We start from the raw sequence: 21,609 nt of genomic DNA, 5'->3' as shown, positions 1-21,609 counted from the left end.
AAAATGAAAAGGCTGGAAAAAAATAAAATATTAACTTTTTTCATTAAAAAAAAAAAGTCCTCACGACTCTCCCACTTATAATAAGGAAAAGTGGGATAGGGAAAAAAGCCACTTTTTTACGTGTCTCTCTCCTTTTATATGTACAGTATTTTTTTTTTTTTGGCAATTCTGCCATAAAAATAAACACCACGAAGGAAAAAAAAAAGTATTAACAAAAAGAAGGTTCGAAGCTGGTCCTCGGAGAGAAGATGGGAATGGTCAGAAATACTTGACCCGCATGCTTCCCTGGACTCTCTAAGGCCAGCGAACCCGATCAGGCCTTCAGTAGAAGCAGACAGTGTGGAGAAAAGTTCGATTACTTTTCTCCTCAAACTCCTGCAACAGCTCGTCTATCTCGTTCTCCATGTCTTCGGTGTGCTGTATGCACTGACAAAGCTCGCAAATGAGAAAGGCGCCTAGGGTGGCTTCTTCGTGGTTGTCTTGGATGTCCACGTTAATCACGTGCACCGGCTGACAGGTCTCTTGCTCTCTGGAATTGAGATCTTCCACCACCTGGTCATAGACTCGCTCTTCGCAGGTAAGGATGAGGTCGAAGAGATCTTTGCAGTTCTGGAATCTCTCCGGCCTCGGCTTGATTCTTCTATTGCGGTCCAGCATGTGCAGGATCCCGTTCTGCGTGTAGAGCTCTTTGTCCTTTCGAAGGAGATCATTGTACATTTGGTCATAGGTGGTTTTGAAATCGTACACGTTGGGCTTGTCAGGTGCTGGGCCCGGCAGCTTCACGTGAGTGCCCGTGCCAAAGGACCTTACGTTGAACCCTCGTTTGCTGAGGATGTTGTGTGCCTCCATGCTCCGGTTCTGGTTACTGGAGCACACCACGGCCACCCGCAGCGAGGACTGCATGACGGCGGGGGCTACTGCGCGGGCGGGCGGGGTGCGACTACAAGAAACAGGGGGTGACCAGTCGCGGAGAGGGGCTCACGTGTCTCCCCTGCTCCTGGCACCAGCAGACGTCGCGACAGCGGCAGCCTCCGGACAGCGCGAGCTAAATGGCGGCAGCACCTGCGACCAGTCTGACCCAAGCGGCACGGCGACGTAGAGGACGTCAGGGGCAGGACGGCGACGGCGCTTACGTCACGCACGGAGGCGCGCGGCGCTCCCGTGACCTTTCCCCAGTAACAACCTGTCAGCTCTCTAAGCGAATCTCTGAGAGGGGCAGTTCGAGTTCCAGTAGTGGAGGAGGTGCCGAGCTGGGGAGGGGGCGTTCCCTTACTGGAGGGCGTGGGAGGGAGAGCCCAGGTGCACTTCCGATCCCCTTTTCGTACTCCCCCTGGTCCTCCTTAAAAACTCATTTCCAGGAGCATCTTCTTGCTGCCTTTCCTGATCCCTTAACTCTCCCGCACTTCCTTGAGACAAATAAAGGCATCTGTTGTACCTGGACATAACTGAAACCAAACTGATCTCAAAGTTAATAAAATGTGCCAAATAAAGGGGCGGGGTGGACCGGGCATTTCGAGTGCGCCTGGCACCTGCCCTCATGAAGTGCCCTCCAACTGCTTCATTCTGGTCTTTAAGACTACCGTTTGCAGAGCCCTTCTTCATTAGGAGAGGGACTCATCCCAATTTAGGCTCATCCTAAATTCCCTCAACCAATCTGTAGAATCGCAGATCTGGTCCAAAAGGGCTGAGGGACATTGGGAACAGCTAACGTTCATAGAGCACCTGCTATATGCCAGGCATTCTGCCAAGCACTTTATCATTATTAGGTCATTTTATCCTCACAGCAACCTTAGGAGGTAGTTGCTGCTATTATCCCCATTTTACAACTGAGAAAGCTGAGGCAATCAGTGATTTGCCCAGGGTCACACAGCGTGTGTGTGAGGCTGCATTTGAACCCAGGTCTTCCTGACTGAGCCCAGCACGCTCTCTACTGTGTCGTGTGTGTGTGTGTGTGTGTGTGTGTGTGTGTGTGTGTGTGAAGCATAATACAACTTTTTTTTTTGAAAGGGAAAAACCCCAAGCAATGTCTCTGCTTTTGGGGCAGAGTGCCGGACAGCCTAATTGTATGCTAGGTCCCCCTCCCCTTCTGATCTCTAAAGTTTTCCGTTTCATAGCACGTTTGGTTTGTCGGGGTCACTTAGTAGAATAAAGATCGGTGCAAATCTTGCCTTCTCTTTCAATGTGCAAGAAATTGATTTTTCCCCTTCTAACAACAATTACCCCCTCCCCAATTTTGGTGAGACTTTCCCCCAACATTAAGGCTGCCAATGTGATACCAAAACGACCATCTGAACTGCATTTAAGTAAGATTTTTTTAAAAAGCACTTGTTTTTGTGTAAACCAAATAAAATATTGTGCTAAATTTTTCACTCTGAATTGGTTGTATTGAGCCTAAATCTGCTTATTTGAAAAAAAGTCTAGTTCAAGTAAAAGTAAAATAAAATTTACTGACATAAAAAATGAAGTGACTTTCCTAAAGCATGTCTTATCTCCACTGCTCACCTTCACTCAATAAACTTCAGTGACTCCCTATCACTGCTAGAATCAAATTCTGTATAAACTTCTCTCTGACTCTAGCTGTAGAGGCTCCGTCCGGGTGATATCTCCTCTTCTGCCCACTCTGCCTTTCCCAGATGCTTCCCATTTGAAAGTGTTCTCTCTCTTTAAATTGTTTAGAGCTCTGGTCAAGATCTCTCGTGTCTTTCCTTGTATTAGATTTATCAGCACACTTGTCATTCCCTATCTCTTCCCCTTGTGAAATAGAAGTTCTTCATAATCTAGCCCCTTTCTACCTTCACAGTGTCACCACATTCATTATTCCCCTCCCAATATGCTCTAGACATACTGACCCATCTGATACTCCTTACACATGATGCTTCATTGCCTAATTATGTGCCTTTGCACCAGCTGTTGTCTCTTCCTGGAATGCTTTCCCTCCCTGACTCCTTTCAAGGCTCAGCTCAAAAGTCACCTTCTTCAGGAGGCCTTTCCCAGGTCCCCCATCTGCTACTATCTTGCCCTCAAATGTCACCTCCCATCTCCCCTGTATATAACTTGTAGGTACATATTTGTGTATAAGTCGGCATCCCATTAAAATGGGAGCTTCAACTGGAGGAATTCTATGTGAACTGGAACGACCTCCAAGAATTGATGCAGAGTGAAAGAAGTAGAGCCAGAAGAACATTGTATACAGAGACTGATACACTGTGGTACAATCGAACATAATGGACTTCTCTACTAGCAGCAATGCAAGGATCCAGAGCAAGGCTGAGGGACTTATGAGAAAGAAAACTAGCCACATTCAGAGGAAGAACTGTGGGAGGAGAAACACAGAAGAAAAACAACTGCTTGATCACTTGGCCTGATGGGAATATTATTGGGGATATTGACTCAAAATGAGCACTCTAGTCCAACTATCAATAATATGGAATTAGGTCTTGATCGATGATACGTGTAAAACCCAGTGGAATTGTGTGTCGGCTAAGGGGGGTTAGGGGGCCTTGAGGAGGCAGGAAAGAACATGAAACATGTAACTAGGAGAAAACGTTCAAAATAAAAATTAAAAATTAAATAATAAAATAAAATGAGAGCTTCAAGACAGAAGGTGATTTTGCCTTTTGCTGTATCCCTAGTACTAAAATGCTTGTTGATGGATTGTGGTGATAATCATCTCTCTCCAGTTTTATCTGTTTACATTCATATTTGTTGTAGGGTTCCCCCCCTTAATTCTTGGGTTACTTGTCTCCTGAAAAGAGAAAAATTAACCTTATTTGTTTATCATTTGGGGACATTGATATGCATTCATCCAGTTCCCCAACCCAAAACACTTTCTTCCACCCTTCATACCCCCAACAGAAGGGAACTGGTAGATGCTTGTGCATGTGTGTTTATGTGTTAGAAAGAACACCAAACTTGGGAGTAAGAAGACCTGAGTACCAGGCTCAGATCCATTGTCTACATGACCCCAGGCAAATCATTTTTCATCTCTGAGACTGTGTCTTCCTCTGTAAAAAAAATACTTTTTTAATTAAATTTTTTCGTTATTAAATTTTTAATTTTAATAACAACTTTCCACATAAGTTTTCCAAAGTTATATAATCCATATTGTCTCCCTCCCTTCTCCCCCTCACCTTCTTGGAGCTGCCAAGCAATTCAATCTAGGTTATACATGTATTATCATGTAAAACATATATCCATATTATTCATTTTTGTAAGTGAATAATCTTATAGATCCAAAGCCCCAAATCATATACTCAGATAAACAAGTGATAAATTATCTGCTTTCCTCTGCATTTCTGCTCCAGCAGTTCTTTCTCTGGAGGTGGTCAGCATTCTTTTTCATAAGTCCCTCGGAATTGTCCTGGATCATTGTATTGCTGTTAGTAGCCAAGTTTATCACATTTGATCATTCCATAATATCACAGTTACTGTGTACAATGTTCTCCTGGTTCTGCTTATTTCACTCTGCATCGGTTCTCCTAGGTCTCTCCAGTTCTTTGTGAAATCATCCTGTTCATCATTCCTTACAGCACAAAATATTCCATCACCATCATATACATTTTGTTCAGCCTAAAATAGGGGTACTAATACTTGTGACATCAACCTCACTGGTGTGATATAAGGAAAATACTTGCTAAATCTCTGACTATGCGTGTGAGTTATTCTTATTCTTAGTTAAAAAATAAAGCCAAAAGAAACAATCTTCTTGCCTGTACCCATTTTACTTGCTATTAAAAAAGGTATTTTTTTAAGGTTTGTAGACTCTAGGATTGGAAGGGACCTTGCATATCCTAGTCTTCCCCCTCATTTTGCAGAGGCAGACTGAAATCTAGAGAGATTAAGGGTCTTATCCAAGGTCACACAGGTTAAGTGGCAGGATTGGTATTTGAAACCTGGTATTCTCACTCCAGGTCTAATATTCTTTCTGCCTCACTAAGCTGATTGCCTGAATGTGAGTTTATCCAGTCATCATTATCATCATCATCTAGCACTTTATTCTCATAACAACACTATGAGGTATTATTATCCCCATTTTACAGATAAGGAAACTGAGGCAAGTAGAGGTTCAGTGGACCAGGGTCATGCAGCTAGCAAATATCTGAGGCAGGATTTGAACTCAGGTTTTCCCATGCCTCTTGTGATCTGTCATTGTGCACAGGAGGTTTGTCAGCTCTATTTGACCTGCCCTGCCAGCAGGAATGTCCAGGGGTACTCGCTTTCAAGAGCTCAGTGTCAAATTTTCATTATCTCAGGAATCTGCAAGTGCTACAAATCAGGGCTTGATTTAGGGTTCGTTGATAATGTAGAATGGAAAAAATAATGAAGAAAGTATTGATAATCAGATTAAACCTAACCACTTAAACATCCTGCCTCACACCCTCCCAACATTCACCTTGGTGCATTTGTAGGAGGCATCTCCCAAGCCTGGAATTTACTTCTTCCTCATCGTGGTCTCCCATCATTCTTCAAGGCCCCCCAGGTACCCTTGTCTCCTTGGAACCTTTCCTTCCTTCCTCCAGCTCTGTCAGCTCTTCCCCCTCTTCCAAACTGTCCTCTATTTACTGATGTGCTTTACAAATTCTTGTTGACCTGAATTGAATTTTATCAACTTAAACAGTGTTTTTCATGATCAAAAATAACAGCAACTCACATTTCTGTCCAGTCTTTCAAGCTTACCTAGCATTTCCTTACAACCAGCTCAAATAGTAGGCAATGTATGAGTCGTCCTATTTTATTTTTTCTGATTTGTCTTGGACGCTTTTGATTTTTTAAATTTAATTTCATCCCCCAATTACATTTAAAAATAGTTTTCAACATGTTAAAGAGAATTTTGAGTCTAGAATTGTCTCCATTCCTCCCTCCCCTCCCTCTGCTAAAATGGTAAGCAATCTAATATAGATTCTATATGTGCAATCATGTAAAACATTTCTCCACATTACTCCTTTTGTGGAAAGAAAGTCGAACAAAAAAATTAAGTAAGAAAGTGAAAAAAACTTTGCTTTGATCTGGATTCAGACTCTATCAGTTCTTTCTCTGGAAGCAGATGGCATTTTTTTTTATCATGAATCCTTTGGGATTGTTTTGGATCATGTATCACTAAGGAGAGCTAAATTATTCACAGTTGTTCATCAAACAGTATTCCTGTCACTGTGTACAATGTTGTCCTGGTTCAAGTAGCCCCATTTTACAGATGAGGAAACAAGTGAAGTGACTTGCCTAAAGTCACACGGTTAGTTGGCCTGAAACCCAGTTCTGCCTCTAAGCTTTATGCCCTTTCCAGGATACGCCGTGCTGCCTTCTCATGATATTTCCAACTATGCTCTATGTATTTTCTTGTCATTTGAGGGAAGAAATGTGCTTTACTAATGAGCAGGAGGGATCACGAGCAAAACCCTCAAATGTTCTTTAAAATACTGTTTTCATTCCTGGCAGTATGTCACGTTGCATATTCGGTTGTTCCAGCTAGAGGAAAGCAATCATAGAAAAGAGATGAAATCCAAGGCATTCTCACAGTTGTAGTGAAGGAGAGAAGGTAACAAGCCTGGCAGGACGCACATACGTGTGGCTTTGTTCATGAAAAACCAGGTTTGTCCCTGTGCCTCTTTCTGGATTTGGAATGGGACTATTCTAAGCTGCCCATTAAACATTTTAACTTTGACTAATTCTGAGTATAGTGTGCTCTCCATTAAAAAAAACACTACTATGTTGGCAACAACGGATGATGGGGCATTGGGAAGGAATGGGATTTGGCATCAAAGGGCCTAGGTTTGAACCCTAGCTCTATCACTTACTAGTTGTGTGACCTCGGGCAAGTTACATAATCTCTCAGGGCCAGTTTCCTCATCTATAAGATGAAGGAGTTAGATCAGATTGCCTTTAACATCCCTTCGAGTTCTGAATCTACAACCCAATCGTCCTGCAATCTATCTATCCTGACAGTGCCTGCTAGGGTTTCTAAAGTAGCATAGCATGGCAAATGGATCACTCACCTTGGGGTCAGGAAGATCTGGGCTCAAATCCATCTTTTTGTGACTCTGTGACCCTGAGCAAGTCATCCAACCTCTATGTGCCTAGGGCTTGATTACTTGCTACTGGGTGACCTCAGCCCAGTCACTTAAACTTCTATGGACCTCAGTAAATTGAGTAAGTTGGACTGAATGGCCTCTGAGGTCCCCTCCTGTTCTAGATCTAGGATCTTGAAATCTACTAACTCTTTGATGGACTAGGCTAGTGATTCTCAAAGTGGGCAACATCGCCCCCTGATGGGTGCTGCAGCGATCCAGGGAGGCGGTGATGGCCACAGGTGCATTTGGGGGCGGTGAATAACTGTAAGGGGGCAGTGATAGTATGTGACAGGGGGTGCTAAGTCATATTTTTTTCTGAAAAGGGGGCGGTTGGCCAAAAAAGTTTGGGAACCACTGGTCTAGGAATTCTAGGAGTTCCCATCAGCTTTCTGAGTGGTTCACTGAGCAGGGTTTCTCAAGAGGCAAGGTGTCCATGTGATCATCCATATTTTCTTTGCATATTCCTTTGCCCTCTATCAAATTCCCCTCATTTAGAAACTGGGAAGGAGAGAGAGCCAGAGTCTTCATTTGTTATTAACATCTTGGTACTTACCATAACTTGATCACTAAGTTACCAGACCTGTTGGCCTTGGTAGATTGGTCTGGAAAAAACCCTGTGATGCTGCTATGACGCTGTCTTCTGGCTTCCAGGACTTCCTTCAAGACTCAGCTCAGATCCTACCTTCTGTTAGAGGCTGTTCCCAACCCCTTCCTTCAGCACTGCCTTCCATCTGAGATGACTTCCCGTTTACACTGAATCTATCTTGCGAGCTGTCTCCTGCCATGAGGACATGAGCAACTCGAGGGCAGAGGCTGTTTTTTCAACTTGGCACAGTTCTTCACACACTTAATTTCTAATAAATGCTTGTTGACCGACTGTCATTGACAAACACAAGCGTGTCCAGTAAAGGCTCAGTCCAGGCACCATCTCTATCTCTGCCCACTCTGCCCTTCCCAGATCCTTCCCATTTGAAAGTGTTCTCCCTCCTCAAATTGTCTAGGTAAGAGAGCTTGTCGGGATCTCTCTTTTGCCCTTCCTTGTATTAGACGCTCGTCATTCCCTACCACCCTCTTTTCCCTCGTGAAGAAGAATGTTAAGGTCTCCTTGAGGAAAGTAACGTCATCATTTTTTATCTTTCCATCCCTCGCGCCCCAAACACAGATGATGTTTAATAACCAAGAAGATAAAGGGATTCAAAACCACATCTTGTTATAAGGACCCAGGGATGTTTAGCCTGAAGAAGAAGAGACTTAAGGGGGAAATGATCACTGTCTTCAGATATCTAAAGGGCTGCCATGTGGAAAAGGGATTAGACTTATTATTCCATACAAGCTTCTGAGTGCAATACTAGGACAAATGGGCAGAAATGATAAGGAAGTAGATTTGAGCTCAATAAAAGGAAGCACTTTCTAACAATTAGAGGCATCCATCAATGGAATGGGCCGCCTAGCTCGGGCAATGGAGTTGGCACTTGTCGAGAACTTTCAAAGGGGATTGATTCATCTACTTGTCAGAGGTGAGGTAAAACAAGATCACCTCTAAGAACCCAACCTCTGATTCAATGAGACCACCTAATCTACCATTACTAATTGTGTGGCCATGGGCACGTGCCTTAGTCACCCTGAGAATCTGGCAACTCTAAGGCTTACCTACTAAGAAACTAGAGATAGGTTGCAGTTTGCATCAGTGGAGGGAGTTTCCACAGCAGTGGGATCACAGATCTTGGATGTATTTGAATTATCCAAGTGCCCAACTTGCTAGAAGAAAGAGTAAAGGCCAGGTCTATTTGTCCCCGAGGGAATAGGAATCGTGGCTGGAGTAGAAGTCGTGTGATATGAAAGCTGCCGCATGGCCTCGTCTGCCTGGAAAGGTCTCTTTCTCTTCCCCCACCCACCCTCCGGTCCAAAATTCCCACCACTAAAATGGTCACCTTCAATTAAAGTTCTGTGCTCCAAAAGGCATCATTAAAATGTATGCATGGCAGCTGTGTGACCCTGGGCAAGTCACTTGACCCCCATTGCCTAGCCCTTACCACTCTTCTGCCTTGGAGCCAATCCACAGTATTGACTCCAAGACGGAAGGTAAGGGTTAAAAAAACATGTGTGCATGGTGTATGGGGCGGGGCAGGGAGGGGGGGGTGGGACTCAGCCCCATGATACTCACTAAAACCTTAGCATGGATAAATTTCTCAGATTAGAACCAAATCTCACCTCACAAGTACACAAAGCTATCATGGCCAACCTGTGTCTTTTCTTAACCAGATTAAACAATCCTAGTTTCTTTAACTGAATCTCACATGGGTTCAAGGGTCTTCATAACCTTCTGCTATAGCATAAAGCCTTTATTTCTGCTATGACTACAAATCTGAGACTATACGAGTATGTCTTTGACAGACAGAGAGCTCCAGCAGCTGTCTGGATGATTGAAGTCTCTCATTACGACCATATTGGGGCTCTGTGTTAAGTTTGTGATGTTTCTTGAACTCATCTACTTTCTTTTTCTGACCAAGAATGTTAATGACAAAATGGATTTTTTCCCCTCTCTGCTGATCTCCTCCTGAATGTCCTCTAATGTTTTCCCCCCTCTCCCCATTGCCTAGGCTCCCTCACATAAGTAGACCTTTTATTAAAAAACCCTTACCTTTTCTTAGGATCAATTCTAAATCAGAAGAGTGGCAAGGGATAGGCAATCAGGGTTTAGTGACTTGCCCAAAGGTCACATGGCTAGGAAGTGTCCAAGTCCAGATTTGAACCCAAGTCCTCTCTCGACTTCAGGCCTGTTGTTCCATCTGCTGTGCTACCTGGATGCCCTGAGTATACTTTCTTCTTTTGTATTAAAAACATTTTTTTTTTTACCAATTACATGTAATAACAAATTTCCACATAATTTTTCCCACGTTATATGAGTGAAGTTGCCTCCCTCCCTCCCTCCCTTCCCTTCCCCCTCCTGGTGCTGGCATGCAATTTGATCTGGATTATACCTGTATTATCATATAAAACATATTTCCATATTCATTTTTGTAAGTGAATTATAAAACCAGAACCCCAAAACATAAACCCAAATAAACAAGTGAAAAATCCTATGCTTTCATCTATATCTGACTCCAGCAGTTCTTTCTCTGGAGGTAGATAGCATTTTTTTTGGTCACAAGTCCCTCAGAATTGGGGGCAGCTGGGTGGCTCAGTGAATTCAGAGCCAGACCCAGAGATGGCCTCAGATACTTCCTAGCTGAGGCACCCTGGGCAAGTCACTTCACTCCCACTGCCTAGCCCTTACCTCTCTTCTGCCTTAGAACCAATACACAATAAGGGTTTTATAAAAAAAAAAGTCCCTCAGAATTGTCCTGGATCATTATGTTGCTGATAGTAGCTGTGTGGAGTGGAACTGGCGGGGGGGGGCTCATACCCAAAGAAATCACTCTAATGAGCAGACAGGAGAATTGATAAGATGCTGGCAGAGAAAAGCTGCTTTATTTGGAGAAAACAGCTGCCAACAGGGTGGGACGGGGGTGGCGGTGGGGGAGGGAAGGAAAAGAGTTTCTGCCCACAAAAGCAGTTTGCTTGGGGCAAAAATATCCTCTCTTCTAGGTACAACCACACACTTTTATAATAATCCTGACACAAGATTTTCCTCCTCTCCTCCGTCCAATCCCACAGAAGGGGAAGCTGTGACATTTCAACTCTTAAGCATGTGATTTTCAACATTATGTACCCCTAAGGACCCCCATGATCAAGAAAAACCCGTGACTATCATGGGATTCCCAGCTTAGGACAAAAAAGAAACTTTTGAAACTGTCTGTTCTTTCCTATCTTATCCCTCTTCCTAGAGCAGGCAAGTTTCCCGGGCTAGAGATAAACTCCTCTCAAGGTTTTTTAAAATAAGTTAGGAAAACTAAAAATTTTATGGGGGGGGTGGCTCTATTCAAAGGAATAGTAATACTTAGGAGTCTTGAAAATGGGCTTACAATAAGCCAAATACTACTCTGAAAATTACACACTGAATCTCATTCCACACAGTAGCTAAATCTATCCCACATCATCATCCCACAATATTGCTATTACTGTGTACAACATTCTTCTGGTTCTGCTTATTTCACTCTGCATCAGTTCATGTAAATCTTTCTAGCTTTTCCTGAAATCATCCTGTTTATCATTTCTTACAGCACAATAGCATCCCATTGCCAACATATACCACAATTTGTTCAGCCATTCCCCAATTGATGGACAGTCCTTCACTTTCCAATTCTTTGCTACCACAAAAGAGCTGCAGTAAATGTTTTTGTAAAAATGGGACTTTTTCCTTTTTTTTAAATCTCTTTGTGATACAGACCTAGTAGTGGTATTACTGAATCAAAGGGTATGCATTGTTTTATAGCCCTGCAGAATGGTTGGGGCAGTTCACAACTCCACCAGCAATACATTAGTGTCCCAATTTTGACACATCCCCTCCAACATTTGTCATTTTCCTTTTTTGTCATATTGGCCAATCTGATAGGCATAAGGTGGTACCTCAGAGTTGTTTTAATTTGCATTTATCTAATTAAGAGGGATTTAGAATATTTTTTCATATGATTAATAACTTTGATTTCTTCATCTGAAAACTGCTTATTCATATCCTTTGACCATTTGTCAATTGGGGAATGACTGGTATTCTTATAAATTTGATTTAGTTCTTTATATATTTTAGAAGTTGGACTTTTTCAGAGAAATTTGTGATAAGAATTTTTTCCCAGTTAGTTGTTTCACTTCTAATCTTGGTTACATTGGTTTTGTTTGTATAAAAATTTTCACATTTAATATAATCAAAATTATTCATTCTACTTCTTGTAATGCTCTCTATCTCTTGTTTGGTCATAAATTCTTCCCTTCTCCATAGATCTGACAGGTAAACTATTCAATGTTCTCCTAATTTACCTGTATCACCCTGTTGTCTAAATCATATACGCATTTTGACCATATCTTGATATAGGGTGTGAGATATTGATCTATACCTAATTTTTGCCATACTGTTTCCCCAAGAATATACCTTCTTAATATACAATGCTGCCCCACTCTCCTGTGCCTATCTTTTTCCTTTCAAATAAGCCATATTCCTGTCATGAGTTTCATCCTACTTGAGGCAGTTTGCTTCCTTGCATTAGGATGTCTAGGTTCTCTTGCTATTTGCCCAAGCTTTGGACACTTATGTACAGACACTAATGGGCTTTTCAATTTGGGGCAATTTGACCTACTTGGTGCTCCCCTTATATGCCATTCCATAGCCTGCCTTTGTGTTTTTGCAGTCTCTTCTCCTTGCTTGGAATTTACTCTCTCCCTTTACGCTTATTAAGCTTCTTAGAATTCAGAAGATCCTGAAGGGCTACCTTCAACAGGAACATTCTCCTTACTCCCAATAGTACCTGGTATTTACTTTTCTGAAAAAAAAATTGTTGTTCCCAATAACATAAGTTGCTTGAGGGCAGGAACATTTTCATTCTATCTTGACACTTATGACAGTACCTGGCACATAGAAGGTGCTTAAGAAATGCTAGCTGATACTCTTTTTGTGGTGGCAAAAATTGGAAATTAAAGGGATGTCCATCAATTGGGGAATGGCTGGTATATGATGGTAACGGAATACTATTGTGCTATAAGGAATGATGAATAGGATGATTTCAGAAAGGGCTGGAAAGACTACGTGAACTGATGCAGTGAAATACGCAGAACCAGAAGAACATTGTACACAGTAACAGCAAGACTGTGGAATGATTAGCTGTGATACACTTAGCTATTACTGACAACACAATGAACCAGAATAATTCTGACTTAGGACAAAGAATGCTATCCACCTCCAGAGAAAGAACTGCTGGAGTCAGAATGCAGACGAATATATACGATTTTTCAATTGTTTATCTGGGTTTATGTTTTGAGGCTTTGTTTTATAAGATTACTCATTTACAAAAATGAATAATATGGGAATGTTTTACATGATAATACCTGTATAACCCAGATTGAATTGCCTGCCAGCACTGGGAGGGAGAAGGTAGAGGAGGAAGAGAGTTAAGTTCACTCATATAATTTAAGAAAACTTGTGTGTGTGTGTGTGTGTGTGTGTGTGTGTGTGTGTGTGTGTACACATACATACAAAAAAAGAAATGCTAGCTGATTGATCAATAGTCTAATTTTTTCATTTTATGAAATGGGTAAATTGAGGCCCAAAAGGAGAATGACTCGCCCAAATCTGAGTGGCTTAGACTGCAGGAGGCCAGGTTTTCTTAACTTACCTTGAATAATATATGTTAAACTGGAACTCACGATGATATTCTGATGACATTGCAGAGATTTAGCACAGAAGTATATCTAAATCTACTAAATGAATTGTGTCTAAACAGGCAGGAACGTGTGATGGTGAACCTATGGCATACATGCCAAAGACAGCACACAGAGACTGCTCTGTGGTGGCATGCACACCATTGCCCACCAGAATTTGTTACTAGAAAGGCAGAGGGACTCCGGCAGAGCTGCTCCCTTCCCCCTCTCCACCACACCTCCCCGCTCCTCTGCCCAGAAGCCCAATGAAAGTGCTTACTCCCCTACCTGTGCAGAGCACTCAGACTACTCCCCTCCTTTTTCCCCTCCTCTGTCTGGGGAAAGGTTAGAGGACATGGCACGCAGTCTCTAAAAGGTTCACCATCACTGCTCTAAACTAACTTGCAGTACATAAAAGGACCCATGGAAAGAGGATGTTCATAAGAAGTAGACCCTGGACAACTACAAAGATGGAGATATAAACAGCTCTTCCTTCAATACTTAGTTGGAGGGGAAAGAGAGTAATACCTTTCTCCTTGGAAATCCTATTTCACGAGGTCAATGTCATGTTACCTAGATGCCAGAGGAAGGAATCACTTCCTAGGAGGTTAGGTGACTGACCCAGGACAGAGGAAGTTAGAGGCAGAGCTGAAATGAACACCCCCAAATTTGCTGGATTTCCCCTCTTCCTATTCTTGCTACCTAACCCAAACCCCAAAATGTGATCAGGCCAACCAGAGGAACTGCAAACTTCATTCTGGCTCAAAGACTCTATGATCCTAGAAAAATCAATGAAGCTTCCAGACAACTGGTTAATGCATGCAGATATGTGCCCTTTTATTGGGGAAAAAGAACAACAACATTTCTAGGGCAACTTAAGATTTACAAACAACTCTTGATCCTTATGATGACCCTGGTGGGTAGGTGTTATTCAAGGTCTCGGAGTGGCCAGAGTAACTGGCCCAGGATCATACAGCTAGTAAATTCTGAGGCAGGAATCAAATTTGGATCTTCCTGAAGTCATGTCCTGTTCTCCCTCAGCACAGTGCCTTGGTGATGAAGCAAATTCCCGACAGACTTCTAGGGAGTAGATGGAAAAAAGGAGTCTTATGAAAATGGGACTCGAGTCCTCCTCATCCCAACTCCCCCAGTCCCCCGGCCCTCCCCCCTGGCTTTGGGTTTTTTCAGCCTAACATCATCATGGTCTCATTTGACCTGGACCTCATTATGAGCACAAAGCACAGTTTTACCTATTAGCTTTCCAGGATGAGGGCTCTAGTCTGTGGCTGGGGAAAGAGAGTCCTTGGGTTTCATTAGCTTTCCCTTAGAAGGCTTCATCACCTTCCCTGGGACTGTACTAGTTCAGAGGCACCAGTAAACTGAGCTTAACAGCCTAGACTAGGACACAATACAAGATGCTTGAGCTAGAGAGAACCTTAGAACCCAGAAGGTTAGAATATTGATCAGAGAGAGGCCCTTAGAATACAGAATGCCAGGACATAGAGCACGGACCCATGATCATGTAAATGAAAACATTTGTCTGAGGGGATCTCAAAAGTCCTTATGGAGTTAGAGACACTAACAGGTTGATAAACTCAGATTAGTTGCAACAACTAATCTTAGTCCCCAAAATGATGGCCCCTGTGGGTCACAAAGAGTGGAACACAGCTACAATGATTAAATAACAACCACCACCACCACTTCCCTTTGTGGAGAGGTCCGGGGCTTTCTCCAGGGGCATTTATAAAATGTCAGATCACTTTGGTAGTTGTTTTTAATTGTTTTCCTTTGTCACACAGGATTCATTTAGGACAGGCAGGGAGTATTAGGGAATGAGTGGTGTAAGAAAGCCAGTTCATCAGTGAAATATTTTAAAAAGCATAGAACAGGAGTAACTAGATGACATCGTAGATAGAAAGCCAGGACTGGGTTGGGAAGACCTGGGGTCAAATGTGATCTCAGATACTTCCTATCAGTGTGACCCTAGGAAAGTCACTTAACCTTGTTTGCCTAGCCCAGCATCGGGTTTTTGAGCGGGAGTGTCCAGAGGGCAAATTCAAGTCTGGGAGCCCCTAGATTACTGGAGAGAGAGCTGAGGGGAGGAAGTGCTTGCTTTGGGTGACTGGCCAGAGGGGCAGGGCATGCAAAAAATGTCCTTGGGCACTGGGAAAGAGGGGGAATGGAGCAACTCTCCCGTGCCGCGGCAGTACCCGCGTCAATGCTTCGCCAACGCTGGCCTAGCCCTTGTCACTCTTCTGTCAGAATTACTACTAGGACAGAAAGTGAGGGCTTAAAAAAGCATAGAACATAAGAGCAGGAGGGCACTTTCACAATCATCTAATCAAACACCCTCATTTTTACAGGAGAGGAAATTGAGGCCTAGAAATATTGATTAGAACCCCATTCTCCTGAGACCCGGTTCCATATTATAGCTAACACCATCATAAAATCTGATGGTACATTTCTCTCTATCAAATGGTCTAGGAAGCTGTTCTCATCTGATACAACAGGCAAGAAAGATCAGTGGCCAAGCCGGGACTCAAACACAGATCTTTAACTCTCTAAAGAGTGGGGCAGCCCTTTCATTCTCCTACTTTACTCCTTTGTTGTTGAAGAAAACACTTTGCAAACTAGAAAGTGACTTCCTCCCATGATCAGGTACTTCAGTAATCCCTTTGGCCTGAGTGTTCAGCTAGATGTCTTTATAAGGGAAAAAAAGCTCTGTCTATGACCTTATTAGGACATGTGTGTTTACCAGTTGAGCTCACTCACCCAGCCTGGTTTTGCCAGATGAAATTATGACACGGTTATATGCTTTATCCATGCCTAAATCCACATAGCCCACCATGGAATCTTCAGATTTTAGGGTAGAAGGAATCCCAGAGGCCATGGATCTAGAGTTGGAATGAATCTTTGAAACCATCTAATGATTCCAATCCAACCCCCTCAGGTTTCAGCTGAGGAACCTGAGGCCCAGAGACAGTGACTTGTGCAGGGTCATACCAGGTCCTCAGACTCCAAATCTAATGCTCTTTCCACAGCCCCATGAACACTTTCTATGCTTTGACTTGGAGGAGGAAACATCAGAAAACCCTTCCATCCTTCCCCCCTCTGCTCCAACCCCCAACCCAAGCATTAGCATGGAATGCTTCTCACCGTTTTGGAAACTCATGCCCAGATTATGCCTTCGATCAGGACCCCTGAAAGTAGCCAGAGATGGATTCCATGGCTCAGCGGCCTCTTCGGACTGTGTTTCCAATACATGCTCGCAGTTCTTTTGTGTTCTGTCCTCCTTGTAATAAACATTTAGCCCAGATCTGCTGTTCCCACCTGAAATGGTATCAAATCAATACTTGAATTAAAATGCTAACCTCATGGCTTAGTGGCCTCAGTGAAACATTTTCTGTGATGACCTAGGGGGTTAGTATTGTGATGTATAGCCTGGGAAGTGAATATAAAGGCCGGCTGAGGGTACCTGGTACCCTCAGTTGGCTAGTGCATGGGTATGATGTTCTAGAAAGGGCTGCTCCCCCCAAAACTTGGCATCCCAAGCAATTAAACTGCCCAAAGGACTGGAAGGATACCCCACATATTGCCTGGGGCCTGAAGAGTACTCTTTTCTAGAACATCTGATACTGAAGCAATCATACAAATGGAGAAGGACATTGATCTTGATGTCTATGTGAGAAGTCGAAATGACACAACCGTTTTCTCCTGCTCAGTCATATTCGACGAGGATGAGTTCCCAGCCTATAACCTAGAGGATAATTTCATCATGCGTCTTTTAGGTTCTGAAGCAAATATAAAGAAAATTAAAGTGAGACAGAGATGCCCTGAGAAGAAACCATGTGAGATACAGTTCCTAGCAACATATGCCAAACATCCGGTGTCTCCCCCCAGAAGACATTTCCATGAATTCAGATGGATGAAGAAAAGTTTCTTCAAATTTCATTTCCCCTGGACCCAGAGCAAGTTCCTGTCCCAAAACCAAGAGTTTTTTCAAGAAGACAAGGTGCTTGGGTATATCCCACAGGAGAAGCTGAACGAAATGCAATGTTAAGTTAAAAAAAAAAATAAACTTCGCTACGTGTCTTACCAGAGAAGTTATTCCATAGAAACCTCCCACAGCACAAGTGCTCCTGCCACTGTTTTCTCACATCCTCCTTCAACAGGCAGTGGAACACAAAGATAAAGAATCCTCCATGGGGCAAAGGAAGACAAAGAAAGTTAGTGGCTTCATTAGCTCCATCTCACCAATAATGTTCCATTAAAATCATGTATTTCCTGGTCTTTGTCCTATTCTTTGAGAAGTGTCAGGACTGCCCCATTCCAATGTAGGTAGATTTCCAAACGTGAGGCCGAGGACAGAATATATCAGGCTCTGCTTGTCCGTTGGGAATTCTGTGTGTCAGGGATTTGCCTACAAGCCCCTTTGCTTCACCTCTCTATTTTCATTGCCCACACAACCTGGTACCATTAATAATGGATTTGGAAACAGAAGACTAAAACAGGCCTATCTGTGATAAGCAGGTTATACTATAAGGCCACACAGCTTATTGGACATTCTATTTCCCTTCTCAGAGTCCTGGGTTCTGACATTTATAAGATGAAGAGAAAGATAGTCTGCTCTAGGTGATTTCTAAGGTAAGGGGGGTGGTGGCCCCATTTAGAAGCTACAAGTTTATGATACATAACCAATTAGTTCTTAAACAAAGCTGTCAGGGGACCTGATGTCTCTGAGTGACACCACCGACTCTGGCCACCCAAGACCATGGCTCTTCCCCAACTCCATACCCCTTGGAACATGAAAGCTCCCCCCAAATCATCCCTTTCCCTACAGGATTCCCACTTCAATGGCAGGTCATCTAGTCTAACCCTCATTTGGGGTACAAAGAACCCAAAAGACACAAAATATGACTGAAAAGAACACAAAAGTAAAACTATTACCTATATGACCTTCGCCACCTTTGGATTCAATAGCCTCTGAGGTCCCTTTTAAGCACTCAATTTCTGTCTCTCCCCTCCCCATCTCTCTCCCTCTTCCTCTCTCTCTCTGTCTCTCTCATTCCCTATCCCACTCTTTCTCTCATCCCTCTGCCTATTTCTCTTGCCTTCCTATTTGTCTTTTGTTTCTCCTCTCTCTCTCTGTCTCTCTCTTTTCCCTACCCATTCTATCTCTCTCTCATTCCTCTCCCTCTCCCTCTCTCTGTCTCTCATCCCCTCCTTGCCGTCGTCTCCCTCTCTATTTGTTTGCTCTTTCTGTTCATGGACAGAACTGGTGTTGAGCCAGCTCTTGTTATTTTGAATGTAATTAGCTTTGGATTTTTTAAAAATGGAAGCACTTGAATTTTGAAGGGCTATAGATGGGCTCCCCTTTCTAAGACTCGGGTTCCTTAGGGAAAGGTGGGAAGTTATTGCAGGATGCTTTCTACCTAAATGGGTTTTGACTAACTACCTTCTCTGTTCCTTTCCCTCTCTGAGAAAGATTTGACAATACCACTGGTACCATTCCTTCCACCACAGGAATTCCTAAAACAGATCTATAACATGTCTCTTTTGCCCTGCTCAACCAGACCTTTGTAATGAAGACGTTTTATTTATTTGGATAGAGAGAGGATGTTTGCTAAATATTTTCTCACCTGGATGACTTTTTTTAGTCCTAATTTTTTTCTGTCCTAATATTATTCTCTAAAATAATTTTACCAGCTTCCTTCTTTCTCCCTCCATGACACTTCTCCTGTAGAATCAGTATTCCAAACACAGGGGCCTGAGTTCAAAATCTGTCTTAGCACTAACATATCTGGACACTGAGGAGGCACTGCTGTTCCGAGGATTGGCATTGTTCTTCTTTTGCCTTCTCAGAAGAAAGGAAGAGCAGAAGAGGGAGTTTTTGGGGTGGGAGTAGTTAGTATGTGGGCTACATATTTCAATCATAAAGTTCAACTCCTCCATGGAGTCAGAACGTTAGAGCTTGAAATTCTCTTTGCCTTAGAATGACTATTGTTGTTTCCCAGCCATTACCCCTATTAGTGGGGAAACTGAGACCCAGCTCCATTTAGAACCATAAACTTCATTTACCCTTCACAGATTGAAAAAGTCAGGGCTAGAAGCCTTGTTTGCTCTAGAATGATGCCTTGTTTCGCTATTTCACCCCCTGACTCCCATTACAGATGGGGAAACTGACCCCAAAGAGGGAAGAGCAGTGGCTATCACTATCAAGGCTGCTCTTAGGATAATAAAGTTCATTCCCATTACAGAATGAGAAGGCTAGATCTGGAACTCTCTTGCCCTAGAATGATTATTATACAGCAGTCCCCACCACTGTTACAGAAGGAGGAACCTCTCAGGCTCAGAGAGCAGAGGGCAGTGACTTTCAGTCTTAGAATCATCTAGTTCAATCCCTTCAGAGAAGGACAGTTAGAGCTGGAAGGATCTTACTTACCCTGCTTTGGGCATGACTAAAACAATTGTTTTCTCTTTCTTCCTCCGCACCCCACCATGATAACTAGGTAAGGTATATGGAGGGGCGGTGACTATATGAAAAAATCTCAGGGAGCTCACGGCAGCCAAGACTAGATCCACGGCTTCTGCCTCCTTCTCATGCTCCCAGTGGAATAACAAAAGGCAATTTACTAAGTCTGCTGTCATTCCCACTGCCCCACTGTCTTCAACCGTGCATTGGATTAAAGTGATGGCAGGCTAATAATAAAATGAATCTCAAGAAATGGTAGAAAATCTATATTGTGCCTTGGACTATGCAATTGCTTTTCAGCCTTCTCCCCATTTCCTTGAATAATTAGATGGTTCGAATCTCCAACATCTAACAGATGCCGGGCTGTCAGGCCAATCGGATCGATAGATACCGAAACACTTGGCGTACAATGTTGGCTCCCTTGGCTTTGAGAACATCAGACCTCTGCTAATGCCCTTCTCTGATGCTTCATCATGTCATGTTCTCCAAGGCCTCAGCCTTGGAGAGCACGTATACTCGAGCAGGCATCAAGTTAATAAGCCTGAAGAAGCTGTGAGTGTGTGCCCAAGGACCAGCCCATATCTCTCAGCAGATTGGCCACACAGAGCGATGAATCTTTTAGCCAGAGGAATGCTTCAGACCTTCTAAGTGTCAGCAGTGAAACTGCAGGTCACAACGGCCCAAAGAATTCATCATCTTGCAGCCGATTATCAACTGATGACTTTGAGATTATAATGTACATTATAATTCTCAAAGGCAATGAGATCTAGAGTTTTTGTGCTCCTGATGGTAGTGATAATCCATAATAATGATGATGCTGTTGCTAATCAGTTGTTTCAGTCATGCCCAACTCTGTGACCCCATTTGGTGTTTTCTTGACAAAGATACTGGAGTGGTTTATTTCCTTCTCCAGCTCATTTTACAGATAAGGAAACCGAGGCCAGCAGGGTGAATCAGCAACTTACCAGGAGGTCACATAGCTAGGAAGTGTCTGAGGGCAGATTTGAAGGGAGAAAAGAGTCTTCCTGACTCTAGTAGGCCCAGCGCTCTATCCACTGTGACCCCTCGCTGCCATAATAATAATAATAATAATAATAATAATAATAATAATAATAATAATAATAATAATAAATACAATAATAAAAAATAATAATAATAACAGCCTGCTAGCATACTAGTGTTTTTAAGTTTGAAAAGTGTTTTACACAGGTCAACTCATACGATTACCTTGTGATGTGTTAAAAAAGGAAAAGAGATACAGGAAAAGGATTCTCACGGGTCCCCAGGCAAAGAAGGCTAAGCCCCAGGCGAGGCCAAGCAGGAAGGTGAGGCTCATGGTACTCTTGAGGTCACGCAGTATTGTATTTCTCCACACTCTCTGCTTCTGGCACTTAATGGAATTGATTTGGATAAGAACAATGAAGAAGATGAAGAGATTGAAGAGGAAGATGAGGCAAAAATAGCCCACGACAGAGATGTAGAAGATAATATCATCTTGAATCCAGCAGCTGTGGGAGGGGAAAAGGGGGCACAAGAAAAAGGGGCAAATATGTCAAGTAGAGAAAAAGAGAATCGTAGACTCTCAGAACCTGAAGGAATTTTAAAGACCATCAGGTTCTGAATAACAACCCCCCTTCCCCATTTTATTTATTTTTAATTAAATTAAAATGTTTAACCCTTACCTTCCATTTTAGAATCAATACAAAGTATCAGTTCCAAGGCAGAAGAGCAGTAAAGGCTAGGCAATGGGGGTCAAGTGACTTGCCCAGGGCTCACAGCTAGGAG

General features: G+C 42.9%; 2 protein-coding genes across 2 annotated transcripts in view; both read right to left on the bottom strand.

Annotated features, from left to right (window-relative positions):
* Positions 1-21,609, bottom strand: part of LOC123253517 (transmembrane 9 superfamily member 2-like) — a gene marked incomplete at its 5' end in the record, with an annotated part of 941,355 nt that overhangs the window by 578,325 nt on the left and 341,421 nt on the right. The window lies entirely within an intron of this gene.
* On the bottom strand, positions 322-903 carry LOC123253559 (RNA polymerase II subunit A C-terminal domain phosphatase SSU72-like). Its single transcript, XM_044682733.1, has one exon. It carries the CDS (start codon positions 901-903, stop codon positions 322-324), a length of 582 nt encoding a protein of 193 aa, XP_044538668.1.

Source organism: Gracilinanus agilis, chromosome X, assembly GCF_016433145.1.
Source record: "Gracilinanus agilis isolate LMUSP501 chromosome X, AgileGrace, whole genome shotgun sequence".
Classification (NCBI taxonomy): domain Eukaryota; kingdom Metazoa; phylum Chordata; class Mammalia; order Didelphimorphia; family Didelphidae; genus Gracilinanus; species Gracilinanus agilis.
Note: the sequence above shows the minus strand (reverse complement) of the source record. Positions and strands in the feature narration are given on the sequence as shown.